The sequence below is a fragment of the Rhincodon typus genome, chromosome 6, assembly GCF_021869965.1.
Source record: "Rhincodon typus isolate 14 chromosome 6, sRhiTyp1.1, whole genome shotgun sequence".
Classification (NCBI taxonomy): Eukaryota; Metazoa; Chordata; class Chondrichthyes; order Orectolobiformes; family Rhincodontidae; genus Rhincodon; species Rhincodon typus.
This window is the reverse complement of record NC_063337.1, coordinates 56,520,191-56,541,588: the sequence shown is the minus strand read 5'-3', so window position 1 is coordinate 56,541,588 and position 21,398 is coordinate 56,520,191. Positions and strand designations below refer to the sequence as shown.

At 43.9% G+C, this 21,398-nt stretch overlaps 1 protein-coding gene across 1 annotated transcript in view; it reads left to right on the top strand.

Annotated features, from left to right (window-relative positions):
- The window catches only part of LOC109935037 (disks large homolog 2-like), an 890,971-nt gene that overhangs the window by 65,262 nt on the left and 804,311 nt on the right, over positions 1 to 21,398 (top strand). Inside the window, exon 4 of the mRNA XM_048598394.1 lies at positions 12,082 to 12,221. Coding sequence (XP_048454351.1) covers positions 12,082 to 12,221 — 140 coding nt within the window. The remainder of the gene's footprint in view (positions 1 to 12,081; positions 12,222 to 21,398) is intronic.

Genomic DNA, 21,398 nt, shown 5'->3' with positions numbered 1-21,398 from the left:
GTTCTGTACCAGACCAGAGGGATGGTTTGCCTGACCAAGCCTGGTTGTGGCCCAGGCAGGCTGGGAAGAACCAGGGGGTGAGGTTGGGGACCGATGATAGGGCAGTTGGAAACGCTTGGCCACCTGTGGCGCTGGGAGGAGGGAGAGCTGATCGGCTGCGGGGAGCTCTGGTTCGCTACTTGTGCTGGGATCAGGCCTGGTTAGGCAGTAGGCAGAGGCTCGACCAGTACCTATGCTGGACTGAGCCTACTGCGGGTGCTGTGGCACCTGGAGCAAGCTCGGTCCAGTAGCAGGTAAATGGGGGTGCAGGGACGGTGTGGAAAGGTGGAACCAGGGCCCATGTACTCGTTATGGCATGCCCGGTGAGGGTGAGGAGAATGGGGATCTGGAGAGTTGCTTTGTGTCCCTGTGCGCAACCCAGCAGCTCAGGGATATGGTGGCACACCTGGACAAGCTTCCACACAAGGGGGACCTGTCTGTACATTTAATGGAAGTGGAACAGGCAGGAGAAAAAAATGGCTGTGATGATCCTGAGATAGTCAAATTGCCACTGTTTTTCCTGACCGCAGGCTGTATGAGGCCCTATCATCCTACAACAAGAAGAGGTGGAGTACATTCACCGACATCCAGGCAGAGATCCTGGAAGCCATAGACATCAATGATGGAAGACCCTTCTCCTGAGTGGAGAACATCGTCCAGATTGCAGGTGAAACCTCAAAGTATGTGAGTGCCTATGGAGGGTACCTCGACCAGAATAACCACTGGGAGGATGACCAGGCCTACTGGTTCCACATCCTGGTGGCTAACAGCCTACTGAGGTTGTGGACCAAGGTCGAGCTTTGGTTTGACCCCAAAAATCTCTAGACCACTGAGGAGACAATGGTGAAGCGGCTGTCCCCAGAGTTCAGGAATGGCTGGGGGGAGGAAGGGCCACCCAAGGGTAGAGTATGTGAGGTGAAGCTCATCCAAGATAGGAAGGAATGGCACCAAGGGGCAGTAGCCCTCCTGATGAGAGGAGCAACTACTTTGGGTGCAGGAAGAGTGGGGCTCTGGAGGAAGGATTGTCCCAACCCATGGAACAAGTGGGAGGTTGGGATCTTCCTGTGCCTGTCTGGGAAGTGGGTCCGGTAACATAGGGCTCCCCTAACTCCTAATGAGGGTTTTTTAGAGGGGTTCTGGGCTGCACTCGCAGGGTCAGGGATGTAGCCATGGTGGCGAATGCAGGAGCCCTCACTATCCCACATCATAACCCCGTCTTGTGACTAGAGCCACAGGGTTCAAGGTGAACCCAAAGAAAGCACAAGTGGGCCGGCTGGAAGGGAAATTCCTGGGGCTGATTGTGCGAGTAGGAGTAGGAGGAAGAGGAAAGACCCCAGACCCTGTGCTGTGGGCAACAACCAGGTTGGTACACTTGCCAAGGAAGGCACCTGAGCAGTACCTGCTGGGACCCACGTGGCTCAAGCCCAACAGCAACAGCTAGGGATGGGGGACACGTGCAAGTATAACCCAAGCTCCAGATCCGAAGACAGTCGAGGCACAGGATCCCGTCCCAGGAACGCTGGTTGCGGGGGAGAATGTAGAGGGCCGCAGTAAATAACGAAGCAACTGAGAGCTGTGGGCCACGATAAGAGGGCAGGCAACAGACAGCGGCACCGGACTATGGAGAGGCCACAAGCTGCAGGGCCAGGACTAGTAGCCCACCCATGGTTTGGGACTTGGGAGGTTCCCCAGGGGAGGCCACAGATCAGGCATCAGCTCCAGACTGTGGAGGGCCACTGGGGAAGCCACAGGCTGCAGGGTCAAGGCTGCTGAACTGCTTCACAGAACAGGTTAGGCCACCCGTAGTTTCGGACTTGGGAGTTCCCTGGAGCCCCAAGGGGAATCTACAGTTTCACAGGCTGCAAGGCCTGGCCAAGTGAACTGCTTCACAGAGCAGCTTGGCCCACCCATTGTTTGGGACTTGGGGAGGTTCTCTAGTTAGAAAGTGGGAGTGCTGAGGAGAACCCACCAGGATCCGAAGCCAAGGACGCTACGGTCCCCAGTGTACTTGCCACCCAGAGACTGTAGGAAATGTGCAATTGCCCCAAATGAAGAGAAGCTCCCAGGGAAGGCCACATGTTAAGCAGTGGCCCTAGACTGGGAGAGCCCCAAGGGAGGCCACAGGCCAGGCAGCAGTCAGAGACAGTGGAGAGCCCCTAGGAGAAGCCAAGGTCCTACAGGTTGTAGAGCCAAGTCCCCCTCAGGCCAGATCAGCCACCCATAGTCTGGGATTTGGGATCGTCCCCGTCAAGTAAAGAGGGAACACTGCAGAGAACCCTCCAAACCCTGAAACCGAGGACACCATGGTCCCCAGGGTACCAGCTGCCCAGAGGCTGCAGCAAGGGTAGACCCAGTAGATTTTAGCCTGGCCATCAGGAGACAGGTGGCACTGTATATGGCTTTTGACTAAAGTCTAAGGTTCGGTTAAAGATGTTATGGAGATTGATTGATTGTGGGAATTTAATAATATGGAGCCGAACTTTAGTACTGCTGAAGGGCGAGGCTGTGTTTGTGTTCCGTGTCCACAGGGAAGGTCAGTCAGATGGACAAGAGTTTTACTGTTGGGTTGCCCAAACGGGAGGGGAAGTGAGTAAGCCTCAGTGGTAAGGGGGACATTTCATTAGATAGGTGTCCTGCCACCCCCAGGCGATCAGGGGATGTTTTGGTGCTGTACGATGGCGAGGGAGGGGGGCGGTAGAGAGGTGTGGGTCACAATGCCACGGCCTCCATTACAAGAAAGTTTAAACTGAAGTTCACTTCGCCAAATGGTACCCAAGGAAACTCCCAAGTTTCCAAAGCTTCATCCTAGCTAGCAGGGAGCAGAAGGTGGGTGGTGACAGCACATGGGGATGCTCAGGGTAGGAGCCCTGATTAAATTCTGCAATTAAAATTGTTGTCTTTAGGTTCTAATAGTGTTTAATCTAGCTAATAGTGTATTTAATATTACTGTCCTCTGGCACACCGTTCTTAATGTTCCCATGCACTCCCTGCAGGATAACCATGCTACTTACAGCCAATTACAGCCAACTTCTTCTGCAAAGCATTGGTAGGGTACCTGGCAGTCCTCTGAGTGTTAATGACCAGTAATGTAGTATTACTGTCCTCTGTAGAGTTGATTGTGTCAATTTCCCTATTTATTGAATTTACCTATATTTTTTGATATTCTACTTAACTTCTGTCTTTTTTTTAAATCAATGCCAAGATTCTTTTGCCCTGAGATACCTGTCTACTGCCTTCTTCATTTCACAATCACTAAATAAGTCCAGTGTCTAGAACCAGGGATCTGGGGATGATTCGAAACACTTAAAAATCAGAAAATAATTGAAAATCAGAACCCCGCACTAGCAGTTTGATTCATTTGCCATCTCCTTATTTTCAATGATTAATTCTCCAGACTCACTTTCTGTAAGATCCAGGCTCAGTTTGTTGATTCTTTTACTTTTTAAGTATTTATGGGAACTCTCATTACCTTGTTTTATTTTTCTGGCTGTCTTTCCCTGTACTCTGATTTTCGTCTCCCTATTAATCTTTTAGTCTTTGCTTTTTTTTTTAAATGTTCTGGCCAATCTTCTGACCTGCTGCCTCTTTTTATACAGTTAGGTGCTTTTTCTTTCAGTGTGATGCTATTTTTAACCTTTCCTGGTTAAACATGGGCGGGTGGTCCATCCCTTGTATTCCAACAAATAAAAAGAAACGTTATTTATTCCATGTATCTGAAACATTCCCTTTGTCTGCCATTGTGTATCTGTATTAACCTATTCTTTAACGTAGTTTGCCAATTCTCTTTAGCCACCTCTGCTTTCGTACCTCATAAGTGTCCCTACTTAAATATTAAAACAAAAACATAATATCTGATCCATTCCTTTGCTCCTTGAACCAATTGGGAAATTCAATTGTATTATGGTTGCTGTTACCATAAGTGTTAGCCATGACATAATTAATTAAATCTATCTTGGTTTACTATGCTAGGCTGAGTTAACCTGCTCTCTAGTCAGCGATGGAAGTTGCTGTTCTGAAAACAATCTTAAAACCATTCTTTTAGTTCCTCATCTAGGCTACTTTTGCCCATCTGACTTTACAAGTTTTAAGTAGATTGAAATCTCCCTTGATTATTGCCAAACTTTTGAGCTCTTGCTGTTTCTTTTCACTCTACCATGTTACTATTTGGAGACATACGCCACTCCCACATGTGACTTCTTGCATTTATCATTCCCCGTCTCTACCCAAACTACTCCCACATCTTGGCTTCCTGAATTTAGGTCAGCCCTTTCTACTGTATAAATGATAAGATCCAGCAGTGCCGCCCCTCGATCTTTTATGTAACTTTCTAACCTTCCTAAATGTCTTGTCCCTTTCAAGATTTTGGTCCTTATCAGTGTCATCCAGCAGCCATGTCTTGGCATTGGCTGCCAAATTTTGCTTATTTGCTTCCATATTCAAGAGGAAGAGGCTGCAGCCTGAGCCCCTCTGCAACAGCACCACCTTTAGAGGAGGAAACCTCTGAAGATACGCTGGCAATCCTCCAGAGACAGTTATCTCGCTAGGTACTCTATTTGGATTTGATTTGGGGGCAGATCTGGAGAGCACATCACTGCTGTGTTCTGAGCTAGGAGAGGAAGAAATGCCCAAGATCATTAACACTCTGAGGACTGCCCAGGTACCCTATCAATGCTTTGCAGAAGAACAAAAATAAAGTTGCTGGAAAAGCTCAGCAGGTCTGGCAGCATCTGTGGAGGAGAAAACAGAGTTAACGTTTCGGGTCTGGTGACCCTTCCTCAGAACTCTCTATCCCCAGAAATGGAAACAGAGATGTCGAGGAAGGGAAGGGAGGAGTCAGAGATAGGCCAGGTGAAAGTGAGGGCAGGGTGGAAATTGGAGGCGAAATTGATGCAGTTTTCCAATTCTAGACGAGAGAGGGAAGCAGCACCGATGATATCATCGATGTATCGGAGAAAGAGTTGTGGGTGGGGGCCGGAATAGGACTAGAACAAGGAATGTTCCACGTACCCCATGAAGAGACAGGCATAACTGGGGCCCATGTGGGTACCCATGGCAACCCCTCTTACCTGAAGAAAATGAGAAGAGTTGAAAGAGAAGTTATTGAGGGTGAGGACAAACTCAGCCAAGTGGAGGAGGGTGGTGATGGGTGGGGATGGTTCAGGTCTTTGCTCCAGGAAGAAGCGGAGAGCCCTAAGACCCTCCTGGTGGGGAATGGATGTGTCAGGGGATTGCACATCCATGGTAAAGAGGAGGCGGCTAGAGCCGGTAAACTGGAAGCTTTGAAACCGGCGTAAAGTGTCAGATGAATCATGGATGTATGTGGGTAGGGATTGGACCGGGGGGAGAAGACTGAATCAAGGTAGGAAGAGATGAGTTCTGTGGGGCATGAGCAGGTTGAAACAACGGGTCTACCTGGACAGTCCTGTTTGTGGATTTTTGAAGGAGGTAGAAACGAGCTGTGCGGGGTTGGGGGACTATTAGCTTGGAAGCGGATGGGGGGAGATCACCGGATGAAATGAGATCCGTAACAGTAGTGGATACAATGGCCTAATGTGCCATGGTGGGGTCGTGGTCCAGGGGAAGGTAGGAGGAGGTATCTGAGAGCTGGCGCTCAGCCTCTGCAAGGTAGAGGTCAGTACGTCAGGCAACAACAGCACCACCCTTATCAGCAGGCTTGATGACAAAGTCAGGGTTAGATCTGAGTGCATGGAGTGCAGTCAGTTCAGAGGGAGATAAGTTGGATTTGTTGAGGGGGCAGTGAAATTGAGGCGACTGATGTCACGTTGACAGTTCTCAATGAAAAGATCAAATGCAGGTAAAAGGCCGGAGGGAAGGGTCCAGGTGGAGAGAGAGTGTTGGAGTTTGGCAAAGGGGTCTATGGGACGGGGAAGAGGACTCTTGTCCAAAGAAGTGAGCATGGAGGCGAAGACGGCGGAAGAACAGCTCGTCGTCATGTCGTGCCTGAAATTCGTTAAGGTGGGGGCGCAGAGGGATAAAGCTTTGCAGAAGAAGTTGGCTGTAAGTAGCATGGTTATCCTGCAGGAGTGCATGGGAACATTAAGAACGGTGTGTGAAGCCTAGAACAAAAGATGGAAGAGTCTGTCTGGGCTTTTGCTACCGTTGGCTATGAGAGCTCTTGGGCTGTCTTTGTGGAAAAGTGACCGAGATCCAGCAGCTCAATAGCTGCCAAATATGCAGTTCAATATACACTCCATTGTTTTACCCATGGGTACTTGACATCAATGGCAAGATCAAAAGGTTGAAGGACTTTGACCTTATTCCAGGTGCTGGCATGCCTCCACAGGGAGGAGGATTGGCAGACAATGCATCCCCGCCGTTTATTCTCAGGGAAACAGTGTTCTGCCTATCCACTTCCCCTCAAGCTTTGACTCCCAATTCCGGCAGTGATTCAAGTGAAAAGGATGAGCCTGCATCCATGTTGAACACTCAGCAAGTCAAGGCCCTCTAAACTCAAATCCACCAGAGGACACCTACTGAAGTATTTGAAATCAACAGGGCATACTACAGAGTAGATTTCCTTCACAACTGTGGAAGTCCGTTTTGCACCAAGATGCAGTGGGAGGGCAGAAAAGCCAAAAAAAAGTTATCTGCGGACATGGGTAAGTAGTTACATAAAATCTTCACTTTTGTAACTTTATTTTTTTCTTCCACCATTTTAGAATCTATTGTAGTCTTCTTACTCAATCAGCTTCAATTAGATAGAGTGATGTTAAACATGTGGGTCATTTTTAATCAACAAATGGATGCAATGCATTGCAATTGCCATGCATAAATTTCTTTCTCTGAATCAACCAAGTGTTGACTGCAGGTAGCCTCATCCAAGAGGGAACTAGAAACTTATGAATTGGAAAGGCAGCCAGAGTGCTACAGATGAATGTCAGGGATGTTAGAGCTAAAGATTTCTGAAAGGAACCAGCACCTGGGATGTCCAAATTCAATCCCCTCTCCTCCACCTTTATTGAAGGGATAGCACAATCTGTGATGTTGTCACACATTTCAGGAAGGAACATTTTGATCAATGTATGGTCTCTCAAAGAGCCACTGTAATTTGTAAAGGCTCTGAAATGGCCAATGGCCAACTCGTTATGTTTTCTTTATGCAATGCTCTGCAGAAAGTGGGTGTGCAAATCATAGTCCATGTACTTTAAATACTGTCCTGCAGTGGAAACCTCCTGGGAGAAGTGGAAGTGCACATTATCACTGCTGCTTTATCACTAGTGTTGGGTGAAGGAAAGATCTATGCTGGCACTTTAAGGTGAGGACATTAGACCCATATTAGAAAGAAGAACTATTTATTCCAATGAGTAATGAATAATGTAAAAAAGGTAAATCAGTTACCAACATGAAATATTCCACCCAACTACGCAAATAAAATTAGACCTGGCAAATTGAAACTGTCCACCAACGCAAATGCCCCTCAATTGTATAGCTATAAATTTCTCTCTGGCTATCTGGAGCATTGCTCTTGGCCTTGCTTTGCCATTGTTACTGGCAGATCTCAGGATTCTTGCCATAATTTTCCTCATCAGAAGATTCCTCCAGCCGTTGCATCTCTGGCTCATCCACTTCTCACCAAGTGAGATTGTGGGGGGCACAGCACACCAGTATGATATGGCACACCTTAAGCAGGCAGCACTGCATGGCACCTTCTGCTTGGTCCAGGGATCAGAACTTCATCTTCAGGGGGATTTTCTGTTAGTTTTCTTTTTGGCTACACTTCTACCAAAGTATTTGTAGAACAATGTAGCACATTGCACATCAACCATCCTTGTATACGCCAAGGGCCTTACAAAGATGCTGATGCATATCAGTGCTCTAGTATGTACAAGTTGTGGCATCTCCTTGGATATCCAATGTACAACTACAAAGTCTGGCTGTGATGGTTGCAAATGAGTTAAAATTTGAGAGTGAGTGGGTGCCCTCAAAGCTATGTGCATAGAATCAATTGCAGCCTACAACTGCTGGAAGTCAGCAATGGATAAGAATCCTGATGTATTCACTGCTTGACTGGCCACGTCAAGGGAAGGCAGAAGAATAGGTGGGCTTGGTGAAATCTGTTGTGAAATTGGGTAGACTACCTGTGGATTGGGAAGCAGAACTTTAGAATTGTTTGTAAAATGATAGGTGGTGTGGGAGGGGGGAGTGTGTGGCCCATTTAAATTATGATGTGCTTTTTCTAGACTTGGAGATTTAAAAAAAAAGTCGGTGAGCGGCAGCAGGCACAGAGCATTCCTTAAATTGAAACATTTGTATCCAAAGACGGTATGGTTAGTGACTCAGGCAGTAGTCTTGTTTTGTTATTGAGACAACCAGTTTGAATCAACCAATTAATTTAGACTAGGCACTTAAAGACTAAAAACTAATTTAAATTAAAACAGATGGTTTTGATAACCTAGGACCAATCCTATTGTAAGAAATTGATAGATCATCAAAAGTATAAAAGAAGGTATTTGAAAATTGTTACGAGAGCAACTGCCATCTGTTAGAGTTAACAACCAGCAGACTCCTAAAGAAAAAGATCACTGTCTCTCTCAGAATTTTCTAAGCTCTCAGAAAACCATCACCTGACTAAAAGTATAGTGGCACACTTAACTAATTTTCCTGACTCAAGAATTTGACTCCGAAAGGTGTTCCTGACTGAAGAACTGAGGGGATGGCACCAAACATTTCAGAAGACGTGTCCTGACTGTAATTTCGAGAGACTAAGTTCTAAGTTTTATTTTATTAATTTGGTTTATATAGGTGGTACTTGTATCTACTGGAACAGCATACCATTAGAATTTTGTTTTATTTGGGAATAGTTAGTTAGGGGGGAATTGTTTGGTTTGTTAGTAGTTCTGTTAGTTTGTTCACTGTTAGAGTTAGATAAATAAATTGTTACTTGTTGATTATAGAGTAACTGTCAGGAGTTCATTTTATTTAACCTCCCCTTTATAACTGTGGGGGGTGAAAGGCAGGCTATACCACTTTTCACACTTCCTTTAACAGATTAAGAGGGAGAGGCAAGCTTCTCTAAGTGTTTCAGTTTTAGTTATTTGGGTGGCGAGGAGGGAGGGTCGACTACTGCTTCCTAACACATCCCAGATGCACATATGAGTGGAGGATTGAAACATGCCACGGGGTCCCCAGTTGCTCTCTGAAATGACCTGCTTTGAAAATATTTAAGGACAGAGAGGAACCAGGATGGGATTGTGCTCATAAGAGCTGAGTCACAGCTCCACAGCCCCACAGCCAGCAGTTGATATAGGTGTGATGTGATGACTTGGGGCATTCTTTGCCTTTTTTTTTACTGGGCCTTGGTCATTTGCAGAAAACTGCACTTAAGTCTGTAGACATGGTTCCAAGCTGGAACTGTATCTCAGTGGATCATGTCCTGCTGTTTCTCCCTCCGAAAGTTATGTGGCAGCTTTTGGTGGTTGATGTTCGTGTTGGATGTGTGTTACTTGTGCAGTCTTCTATGCTTGTTTCTTTGGATTAGCAAAAGAATAGCTGCATGTAGCTTGATCATTCTTGATCTTTCCTGAGTTGAGCAGATGTGAGAAACGGAAGTTAGGCAAGCGTTATTAAAGGCATGTTTGAGTGCTGATATCAATCGCATTGACGCAGAATGCCAACCCTCTCATGCAGTGTGTAGCCAGGACAAGGAATGCAGTATAATGCATTTAATGAGTTTTCAGTAATTCACCCTTTCCTCGTGTTTGTTCAACCGACGAGCATATCCATGATCCTTTGGCAACTGCCAGAAGGACCCCAAACAACCCGCTGCAGTAGTCCTGTAGAGAAACTTGCATTCTGGCCCTAAACTTCATCCCCTAGGTAGTAAACAAAAACTCAAACCAGAACTCATGGCTCCTCAGGTTTTGATGCACTCGTTCGTTTAGTGCCCTTCCATATGAGGCCAGAGTGGTCATTACCGTGAATAGCTGTTACACTCCTTTCAATCTGCACCGCCCCGCCCCAGTACACTGCCAGGTTCCACCTGACTATCTGCAATAGCATCCTGTAATTGTGACCATTCCCTCAGTGAAGTAATGCAGCCAAACTCCAGAATTGACCTGCCTGCAGCTTTGACAATGCTATGGACTGACCCCAGCTAGCTGTGGCTCAATCCCAGAATGATTTGGCAGGACAGCTCTGACTGATCACAGTCCACTCTTCAAACTGAGCTTGCAGTAGCATGCTGAGTGACTAACCTGCAAAGCTCAGACTGCTCTTACTTGACTGCAAGGACTGACAGTGGCCTAACTTGCAGATTGCAACAGCGTGGATCCCCGGATTTGCATAGGACCATCAACTTGACTGACTTTGACTTTTACCAAAGTCAGAAGTCCTAAAGAAGGGTCACTGGACTCGAAACTTTAACTCTGATTTCTCTGCACAGATGCTGCCAGACCTGCTAAGATTTTTCAACAATTTCTGTTTTTGTTTGTGACTGTTGCCAAATCCCAGATTAGAAATTGATAAGGTGCAACCCCTGAAGTGATTGTGGTGGTGCCTCCAGACTGGGAGATTGTGGTATGGAACTCTCCATTTAAACACACTTCACCACTAACTTTCATTCATCACCATTCTCTTCAAGCAGGTGCAATGTGTAGCACATACAGCTTATCCAGCAATGTGTTGTAAGCATGATCACACCACCACAACTGTGTGTTTTCTTTCAGTGTTTCCTATTGAAAAAATTCCCATTTTGTTTTTAACCTCTGACCCAGAGGCTGTTGGGTTCCTTTCCCTCCACGTTGAATTTTGACCTCTGGGCCAAGACCCATCAGTCGATGTCAGTATCGGAGGAGGTGCGGGACCCACGCAGCATGACTGTCTCAACTTAGAGGCAGTGGATGTGGAAGCAATGGTGCCAGCAGCGACAGAAAAGGAGCACATTGGTAGGATCCTAGGGACGATGTTGTATGATGGTGACTGGAGGAGCAGAGAGGGTGAAATCTATACAGGAGGAAAGATGAACTTTTGAAGCTGTTTCAGTTTTAGTAATATCAATTTATTTTGTATTTTACCATTTCTGCAATTTATTCAATAATTTATTTTGTAATCCAAGATGGCACTGGAATGTGGCATCATTGTCCACTTTTCAGTGTACCTAGGTACAAGTGACAATATTAACTAAATCTAAAGATAAATAAAGAGGATCCCGGCTGTCCTGCCTACCAAAATAGTATCTCAGAGCTAGAGGCTGATGGCTATCTTTCCTTGTCACTAAAATATGACCTGAGAGTCAGAGGTGGCTGACAGGAGCTGCCTGCTAAATCACTCCCTCAGATCCAGGTACTATTGTCTGATGCTGCCAGCCAAAGAATAAGTGCTGTCTGAACATGTCCAATATCTGAGGCTGCTGTGTTGCTATTGCCCAAGTGTATGGAATGAGGCTGCAGATAGACATCATGTCTAGTGATCATTTGAGGCACCTGCTGCAGTTGTGGTGGTTCTAGCCAAAGTGAAGACAAAGAAGATGGCAGACACAGCCATGAACTTACTCCGATTAGAACTAATGGAACAAACTCGACAGGAGTTGGGAGAAGTTAATCAGGAAGAGGAAGTTAATACGGTGAATAATGTAACTAATCACATGCGGATACATGCAAATAGCTTCTTGACACCTGATATTTGATCTCACTGTGAAAGAGGACTTTATTGCAATTGTTTTCCCAATGACCAGAATCTGATTTTTGGACTGTCTTTCAATTAAGTTATCCCAATCATTATTCTCTTCACCATAGGAAGGGGCAAGTCTTGCCTAAAGGCTCATTTGGAATTTTTTTTGTATGGTTTTAGACACCAAGAGCAGGCTTACTTAAAAGCATTAACTAATTTGGAGGAATACATTATTCTGTTGCCATATTTTGAATCAACAAATTATTTAACTTGTCACTTTAGTAGTCTCTGAAATAAATTTTAGCAAAACATTGAATGCTACAAGACAATTAGGATTCCAGATAATTTCAATAATGGTTCCATTATTTTGTCCTGTTTTTCAGAGAAATGGTTTGTGTTTTTTTTTCTGTTCAGATATCCAAGAATTCTATGAAGTCACGTTACTCAACTCTCACACAAACTTTGCACAGAAAACTGCTGAAGCCAACCATGTGGTAGAAGAATGGGAAGGGAGAAATTCACAAGTGGTGGTCACACAAAAGAACATCTCAGAGGTAAGAAACTTTAATGTGTTCTGTATGGGAGAAAACAAGTTGCCCAGTTTCTTTAAATCAGCCTATAACACAAGAATCTTTATTCTGCAGTACTAGATGGGTGCAATAGCATATTAAATTTTTGTTTCTTTGTTTGAAAAAAAAATGAGCATGATTATCCTTGATCATAGGCAAGTTAGTTGTATTTGGCATAAGTAGCATTCTGTCTCTGTGTCAGAAGGTTGTGGGTTCAAGTCCCATTCCAGACATTTGAGCACGAGAATCTAGACTGACACTAAATACTGAAGATAGGGCGAGGTGGTCAGATTTTCCCCCTTTCTCACATCTTGGCTGACCCCAACAAGACCTATTTATGAGAAGAAATATTTGAATCTTTTTTCATTCTGTGATGTTAAAGAACGGAGATGACCTGTCAGCATAAAAATGTACATTAAAGGCAATATATGCTTACCCCTGTTGACTCTGACAACAATCTTCCAGTCTTGATTTTAGTGAAGTTAATCATTTTCTTTTAAAGAGAATATCTGCTCTCATTTATAAGTTTGATTACTTTTGATAAAAGCTATACCAATGTACCACAAATAATATATGCTGGTAATAATATGAAAGTTTAGATGAGTGTCCAAAAAAGTTGTTAGAATGTTAATCATACAATTTGGAGCAACCTACCTGTGAATGAATTGCCAGCTTCTGTAGTTCCAGTTAGATTTTCCACAACAAAATCAAGGAAAAAGATGAGTCTACTTCATTTTTGTGCAGAGCAAGCAATTTTACACTGGAGAGAGATAGTAAGAACTGCCAATGCTGGAGTCAGAGATAACAGTGTGGAGCTGGAGGAACACAGCAGGCCAGGCAGCATCAGAGGAGCAGGAAAGTTGACGTTTTGGGTCGGGACCCTTCTGGGCAGTATTCTTTATCTTGGCCATTAAAGTAAACTGATAATACACTTATAGTAGTTATCAAAGATCAATAAAAACATTTTATAGATTTCTTTCAAAAATATAAGCATAAAAATATACTCTACCTAACTTCTGTTCCATACGTGATGGTAGCTTTATGCACTAGAATCCCCTGCCACACCTCCCACTCTCTCACTTGAATTCTCACTCTCTTGCAGCCTCAGTTTCAGTCTGATTTACAGCTGTGGCATATATTTGTCAGGTGACTGTGACATTGGGAGTAACTTGGGGGCTGTGTGAACAATACTGAGAAGGAGACACAGATTTGGTTATCGCTATGATACAGGGTTGAAGCTCTCGCTCTGACTGAATGAATACTAAAATTTAATGTTGGGAAACAAAACCAGGGGGATTGATAGAGATGGTAGATACAATCTTTGGCCAACATCAGTATGGCTGTGGTCATCCCAATGTTCATTTGGAGGACGTGTTTGCTTATTCTGGGTTTGCTAAGCAGACAACATTGTGGTGGTTCTGGGATCAGTACAGTTGTGGAGAGATCAATCTCTCTTTAGCAGTTAACCTTATGTCAATGAATTATATTGTCAAAGAATACTGGTGAGGGGAAAAGAACAGATCAGAGAGGGATATTTGCAAATACATCCAAAGTGTTTTTGGGTAGGTAGCAAACTAGTCCAGTTAAGGAAACTGAGTGCAAACTTGGGTTTTAAAACTCACTGTTACACTCAGTCATCGAGATATACAGCATGAAAACAGATCCTTCGCTCCAACTCATCCATGCTGACCAGATATCCTAAGAACGTCTAGTCCCATTTGCCAGCATTTGGCCCATATCCCTCTAAAACTTTCTTATTTATATGCCCATCCAGATGCCCTTTTAAATGTTGTAATTGTACCAGCCTCCTCCACTTCCTCTGAGCTCATTCCATACACGCACCACCCTTTGTGTGAAAAAACTGCCCCTTAGGTCCCATTTATATCTTCCCCTCTCGCCTTAAACCTATGCCCTGTAGTTTTGGACTCCCTCAACGTGGGAAAAAGACCTTGTCTATTTATCCTATCCATGCCCCTCATGACCTTATAAACCTCTATAAGGTAACCCCTCAGCCTCTGACGCTCCAGGGAAAATAGCCCCAGTCTATTCAGCCTCTCCCTATAGCTCAAACCCTCTAACTGTGGCAACATCTTTGTAAATCTTTCCTAAACACTTTCAAGTTTCACAACATCCTTCCTGTAGCAGGGAGACCAGAATTGCACGCAGTATTCCAATAGTGGCCTTACCAGTATCCTGTGCAGCTGCAACATGACCTCCGAACTCCTATGCTTAATGCACTGACCTATAAAGACAGGCATACCAAATGCCTTCTTCACTGTCCTGTCTACCTGTGACTCCACTTTCAAGGAACTGTGAACCTGCACTCCAAGGCCTCTTTGTTCGGCAACATTCCCAGGACCTTACCATTTAAGTGTATATGTCCTGCCCTGATTTGCCTTTCGAAAATGCAGCATCTCAGTTATCTGCCACTTCTCGGCCCATTGGCCCATCTGATCAAATTGCCATTGTACTCTGAGGTAACATTCTTTGCTATCCACTGTATCTCCAATTTTGTTCCACTACAGAGAAATTAGTTAGCTGTTTGCTGTATATCTGGGAAGTGGTTAAGGTCAATTTTATCTTAAGTTTTAACATAGTATACAAATTGGAAGTGAAGTTAATAAAATAAAATGCAACACAGATAAATAATAATTTAACTTATTAAAACTCACTAAGGATTTTCTTGCCATAAAAGATGCAAAGACATTTCAGTAAGAGCTGTAAAGCAGAAGGGGAGCTTGTTAAAATTACAGTCACAAGGGAACCAAGGGCTGACAAGTCTGTGGGTCCAGATCCTCTGGTCTTAAAATCAATTGCTAATGAGGTATGTATGTTTGTTAATTTTCCAAAATTTCCTGTATTGAGGAAATGTTCACTCACACTGGAAAGTAGCAAATCCATGAAGGGAGACAGAAAACAGGAAGCAATAGGCCAATTACTTGACATCTGTCATAGAGCACTTTGCTAGAACTGATCATCAGAGGTTAAGGCTACACATTTAGAAAAACTCAAGGTCATTGGGAAGAGTCAGTAGGTTTCGTGAAAGGGAATTCATACTTGATCAATTTGTTAGTCTTCAAAGGAGTCTAATGTGATTTGGATAAAGGGGAATCTAGAGATCATTGCACTTGGATTTCTTGGATGTATTTGTTAAGTGTCACAACAAAGGTTATTATGTAAAATAAAAGCTTGTGTAGTGTTGATATAAGATTGGCTGGCTGCTTGGCAGAAAACAGTTTGCATAAATGGGTATTTCACTGATTGGCAGATGTGATTCTGGAGTTCTGCAGGGGTCAGTGCTGGGGCCTCAAATTTTTACAGTTTACATCAATGAGGTGTGAGAAGGCATCATAGGTAAATTCACAGACAGCACCTAGATAGATAGGAAAGTATGTTAAGAATAAGACATAAATTACAAACAGATGTATTTAGGTTGAGTGATGTTAGAAAATGTGCAGTTCACTTTGGCAGGAAGAATGAATAAAGTATTATTTAAATTTGACGCCAACTGAAACATTGAGGTGGAGAGAGATTTAGGAGTTCCGGTGTATGAACCACAAAGATGTTTAGTGTGCAAATTGAGTATGTAATGAAGAAGGCTAATGGCTCCATTATTTTGAGAGGAATTATACTGCAGTGTGCAGAACAGTGGTGAAATCACATCTTGAGTCGTGTGTGCAATTTTGGTTTCCTTTTATTTAAGTAAGGCTGTAAATGCCTTAGAGGTGGTTCAAAGGAGGTTTCCTCGGTAGATGGGAAATAGGGATAGAGTAGAGAGGTGAGTCTGGGTGGAATGCTTTTCAGAGAGTCGGTGTGGACTTGTTGGGCCGAATGGCCTGTTTCCACACTGTAGGGATTCTATGATCTATGAAATAAGCAGAATGTCTCATGAGGATAGGCTGGCAAGCTGGGGTTTAGAGTGAAGAGTGATTTGATTGTAGATCAAGGCAAATAGCACATTTAGGAATATAGTCACACAAAATAGGACCATGAGTGACTACTGGATAATTAAGAAAACCAGGCAGGTAGTACAGATGTCCCTAGAGATGATTTACTTGCTATTTGGTATTCTATTCCAGATACTGGTGAGAAAAATGTTTTTTCTCGCCAATGTGAGCCCAGCTAGTGGTCCTTCAGCTGGCTCAATTGTATGGGAAAGAAGAGTGGAAGTCAGGCAGTAATAGGAAATTCATTACTTAGGGCAATAGTCATGCAGTTCTGTGACTGTAGATATGATTCCGGGATGGTACGTTGCCTCCATGGTGCTGGGATCAAAGATGTCACAGAGCAGCTGCAAGACATCTTTCTGGGTGTTTTGAACAAACATGGATACTTTAGTATACAAATTAGAGCTTAATACAAGCTGTAATAAATGCACAATTAATTTCTTACCCAGAATTTACATGTGGTAAACATGGATAACAGTCTGTGATCAAACACTCCACAATGCATAGAAAAATAACAAATATGGCCAGGGTAAACACTGCAGAAGTTAATGACATGGTGGGTCATCAATTTTCATTAAACTCCACGAGGATTACAATTCTTTACTTTTGCTGAACTAACCCCGAATCTTTCCCTTGAGCTGTTCTGTAATTGACAACCATAGTGATTGCTTCTTTTCTAGTATCAACATAAGGATTAGGAGCAGAAATAGGCCATTCGGCCCCTCAAGCCAGCCCTGCCATTCAGTAAGATAATAACTGATCTGCCCCAGGCCCAACTCCTCATTTGTACCAGTTCCTCATAGTTCTCAATTCCTCAATGTTTCCAAAATTTATCTGACTCTTTAAATAGTGATCTGGCCTCCACAATTCTTTGGAATAGAGAATTCCAGATGTTCACTACCCTTTTGGGAAAAGAAGATCCTTTGCATCCCAGACAGGATTGTTAGGAAGGCATTTGGCACGCCTGCCTTCATTGCTCAGTCCTTTGAGTGTAGGAGCTCAACATTATGTTGAGGTTGTACAGGCCATTGGTGAGGCCTGTTCTGGAATACTGTGTCCAGTTCTGGTTGCCCTGTAATAGGAAGGATATTATCAAGCTGGAGAGGTTTCAGATTTACCAGGATGTTGCCGGGTATGGAAGATTTGAGTTGTAAGGAAAGTATGGATAGGCTGGGACTCTCTTCACCAGAGCATAGGAGGTTGAGAGGTGATCTGATAGAAGTTTATAAAATAATGAGGTATAGATAGAGTTGATGATGGTTGTCTTTTCTCTAAGATGGGGAATTTCAAGACTAGGGGACACATTTTGAAGGTGAGAGGAGAGATTTAAAAAAAAAGGCAAATTTTTTACACCGAGGGAGATACGTGTGTGCACTGAACGTCCTGATGAATTGGTAGATGTGAGTAAAACTACAACGTCATGTCTCATGTCTGTGTCCATTGTTGTATTGAAGTCCTGCAGTAAGTTGAGTTGTTCCAACTTGAGAGATTCTGCAGACAGCAATGTCAATCTCTTCATCTTCGAAAGTGGAGATGAACGATGGAACATAGATACATGAGGTTAACTGGTACTGCTTGAATTGAGAAACAGTTGAAGAAAATGTTTTGAATCATTTGTGGATGGGGATTATCATTGAGAGCAGCAAGTTTCTTAAAATGAAGCCTACAGCTTGCTAATGTGTTTGCTCTGAATTCTTCCCCTGCCAGATGAATGAGTAATGTTTTTCTTTTGGTGATCTGTTATTAGTGAACCTGGCTTCTTGAACGGTAGCTATATGGATGTACAGCCTATCACATTTAATGCAGGGACTTTTTAAAATTGAAGTTGAAGTCATGACAGTTATGCAGACTTTCTGCACTTCAAGTGTGTTTATGTTTGCACAGTAAATGCATGAATCCCACATTGTGGGTCAAAGCCCTTAGAACAGTTGTAGTGCACTCTTGTGAACTCAGTATTGAATGTAAATTGTCTGTTGAATTTGGGTTTCCTGCCTGTGTAAATCATTCTCTGTTCAATTTCCCTTACTATCACTTCATTTGTTTTTTAACTAATCTTTCATAGGATGTGTGTGTCAGAATCGGGGTGGGATTCTATATTGCTGGAGAAAACGCGAACAAGGAATAAATGTTTGTCTACAGCTTTGAGACATGATTGTTTCCTTGCAGGTGGTTAGAGATTGTTGAAATATAAACTTGGTCTTGAAAATGAAATGTCATGGCAATGATAGATAACGAGTAATCTCTAGTCTTTAGATGATCATTGAACAAAACTACAAATGAAGTTTTTTAAGCAGTGGCAATGCATACCGGTGAGATACTATTAAACTTAAATCACTTTTTAATCATTGTACTAAGTCTGACTACAGAATTCTTTTGGCACATTAATTTGGTTAGATAAACCTGCAATTTGGATTGCATTCTATGGGAAGCAGTTTACAGAAAGAGAGACTGGAGGTGACAACAATAAGTATGATATGAATCTCGTTTGGATTGTTTTTATTTGAATAAAACTGAATCTAAGTGAAAAATTTATGAAATTATGTTTTGTTGAACAAAGACATTTTGTTGAAACTTTTTGTCTTGTACTAATTAAGACAATTCATAATATTATCTACTTAAATTGAAAACCATCATTTAAACTTTGGAAGAGGTGAGTAATGAGACATCTGGTATTTGAATTCCAGTGCCAGTCTGATGACCGGTATATAGGTCATACATCCTAAAGACTGGCAGATCAGATCAAAGGGCATATCTGTTTAGCTATTTTCAACAAACAAGGTACTAGAGTCATGGAGTCATACAGCACTGAAACAGACCCTTTGGTCCAAGCAGTCCATGCTAACCGTCATCTCAAACTAGACTAGTCCTACCTGCCTGTGCTTGGCCCATATCCCTCCAAATGTCTTTTAAACTATATCGGCATCTGTAAAGGCACTGTACAGGATGACATTTGATTATGGGGAGCAAGAGTGATTATCCAGAGCAAAGGCCATTGCCAAATGCTGACTGAACACCAGGGTCATCCAGGGGTGTCCACCATAAAGATATTGGTGAGAAGTTATGTCTGGTGGCCAGGATTGGATGCAGACATATCTGCATTGGTGGGGCAGTGTCCAAAGTGCCAACAAGGACAAAAATACTGCCTGCAACTCTCCCACATTTGTGGGAACGGCTGGGTAAACCCTGGACTTGGTTACAAGTTGCTGGTGCTTTTGTGGGCTCAAACTTCTTTGTCATTGTGGACACCCACTCAATGGTTGGACATGCACAGAGTTGATTCATCAATTGTGGGACTGATGGTAGAAAAGTTTGAATGCCTTTTGCATCTTTATCTGGGCTCCCGTAAGTGTTAGTTACAGACAATGGGCCATCATTTACCAGGAGGGAATTCAAGTATTTCCTAAAGTTGAATGGCATTTGGCAGGTAAGGACAGCTCCATACCATTTATTCTCCAATGGTCTGACAGAAAGAGCTGTCCAAACTTTGAAGGCAGGCTTAAAGAAACAGCCTACAGCTTCACTTAATAGCATAACTGTCCTGGTTCCTATTTGATTGTCAGATCACCTGCATGCAACTACAGGGATAGCTCCGTCAGACTTGCTGATAGGGAGAAGATTCCGTACCAGGTTAAATCTGCTCTTCTTGAACCTGGGGTGAGGGGGGTTAGTGGTGAAACAGCTTCAGGAATGGCAATGCTGGACACTCCTCTAAGTGAGAGAGACAGTTTACTTCAGGGGGTGAAGTTTGGTGCCCCAACCACGGAAATGGCCCTACGTGGATAAGAGGCATGGTTAATGCGAGGTCAGGTCCTGTGACGTATACAAAGTTTGGGAATGTGAGGCAGTCCTGAACAGGCATGTGGACCACATAAAAATTGCAAACAGCACAGGAGCAAAACATGCCTGCTCCCTCAACAGCCAGAAATATTGTCGGAACCTTTGGGTTCTCGCCGTCTATCTAGTGTCGAAGGAACCTTGGAGTTGTAGGAGTGAGCAAAAATCCCTGTCATTTAGAATACGAGACCAAAACCCTGAACTTAAAACCAAAAAAACGCTAAGCTGTGGAATACACAGTCACGGGGCAAGCTGTCTGGAACCATGGTTCAGTTAGAAATCCTATTCACACCTTAGCCCCAAAGGAACAACGAACCAGACCTAAGACAACAACTTCAGACTTGGATTCTTCAGAGGTACCAAGGAGTTCAACTTCAATTAATGTTTATTTGCAGAAATACTGGACATTCCACTTTATCAAAACACATTTATGCCTACTTTAAACTAACAGGAAGCCAATTCACCACAAACGGGACAACCGAAACACAATGGATAACACAGATTTGCGAGGTGATAACTGAGCACACAGTCTGTGTAACTGCTAGCCCTGATTAGGGAGACAGCTACGCCCGCAGCTACCAACAGAAGAAGGAGATAGCAAGAACTGCCGGTGCTGGAGAGTCAGATAACATAGTGTGGAGCTGGAGGAACACAGCAGGCCAGGCAGCATCAAAGGTGCAGGAAAGTTGACGTTTCAAGTCGGGTCCCTTCAGAAATGCGGGATGGGGAAGGGAGCTCTGAAATAAATAGAGGGGAGAGCTGGGGCTGGGGAAGGTAGGTGGGATGGTGATAGGTGAGTGCAGGTAGGGAGTAGGGGGGATTGGTCAGTGAGATGGGAAGAGTGGACAGCTGGGAGAGGAAATACAGGTCAAGGAGGTGGGGATGGGAGGGAGGGTTGGTCATGGGATGAGGCTGGAGGTGGGCAGATTTTGAAACTGGTAAAATCCATATTTAGGCCATTGGGCTATAGGCTCCCGAGGCGGAATATGAGGCACTGCTCCTCCAGTTTCTGGGTGGTGTGACTGTGACACCAGGAGGGGCCCAGGATGGACATGTCACCCAGGGAGTGGGAGGGGGCAGTTGAAATGGTTTGCAACGGGAAGGTGTTGTCGTTTGTCACGACCAGAGTGCAGGTGCTCTACAAAGCGGTCTCTGAGCCTCTGCTTGGTCTCACTGATGTAGAGGAGGCCACATGGGGAGCAGCGGATGCAATAGACTACATTGACAGACATTCAGGTGAACCTCTGTCTGATGTGAAAGGTTTGTTTGGTGCCTTGAGTGGAGGTGTAGGGGCAGGTGTAGCACTTCCTGTGGTTGCAGAGAAAGGTGCCAGGGTGGTGGGGCTAGTGGGGAGTGTGGAGTAGATGAGCGAGTCGCAGAG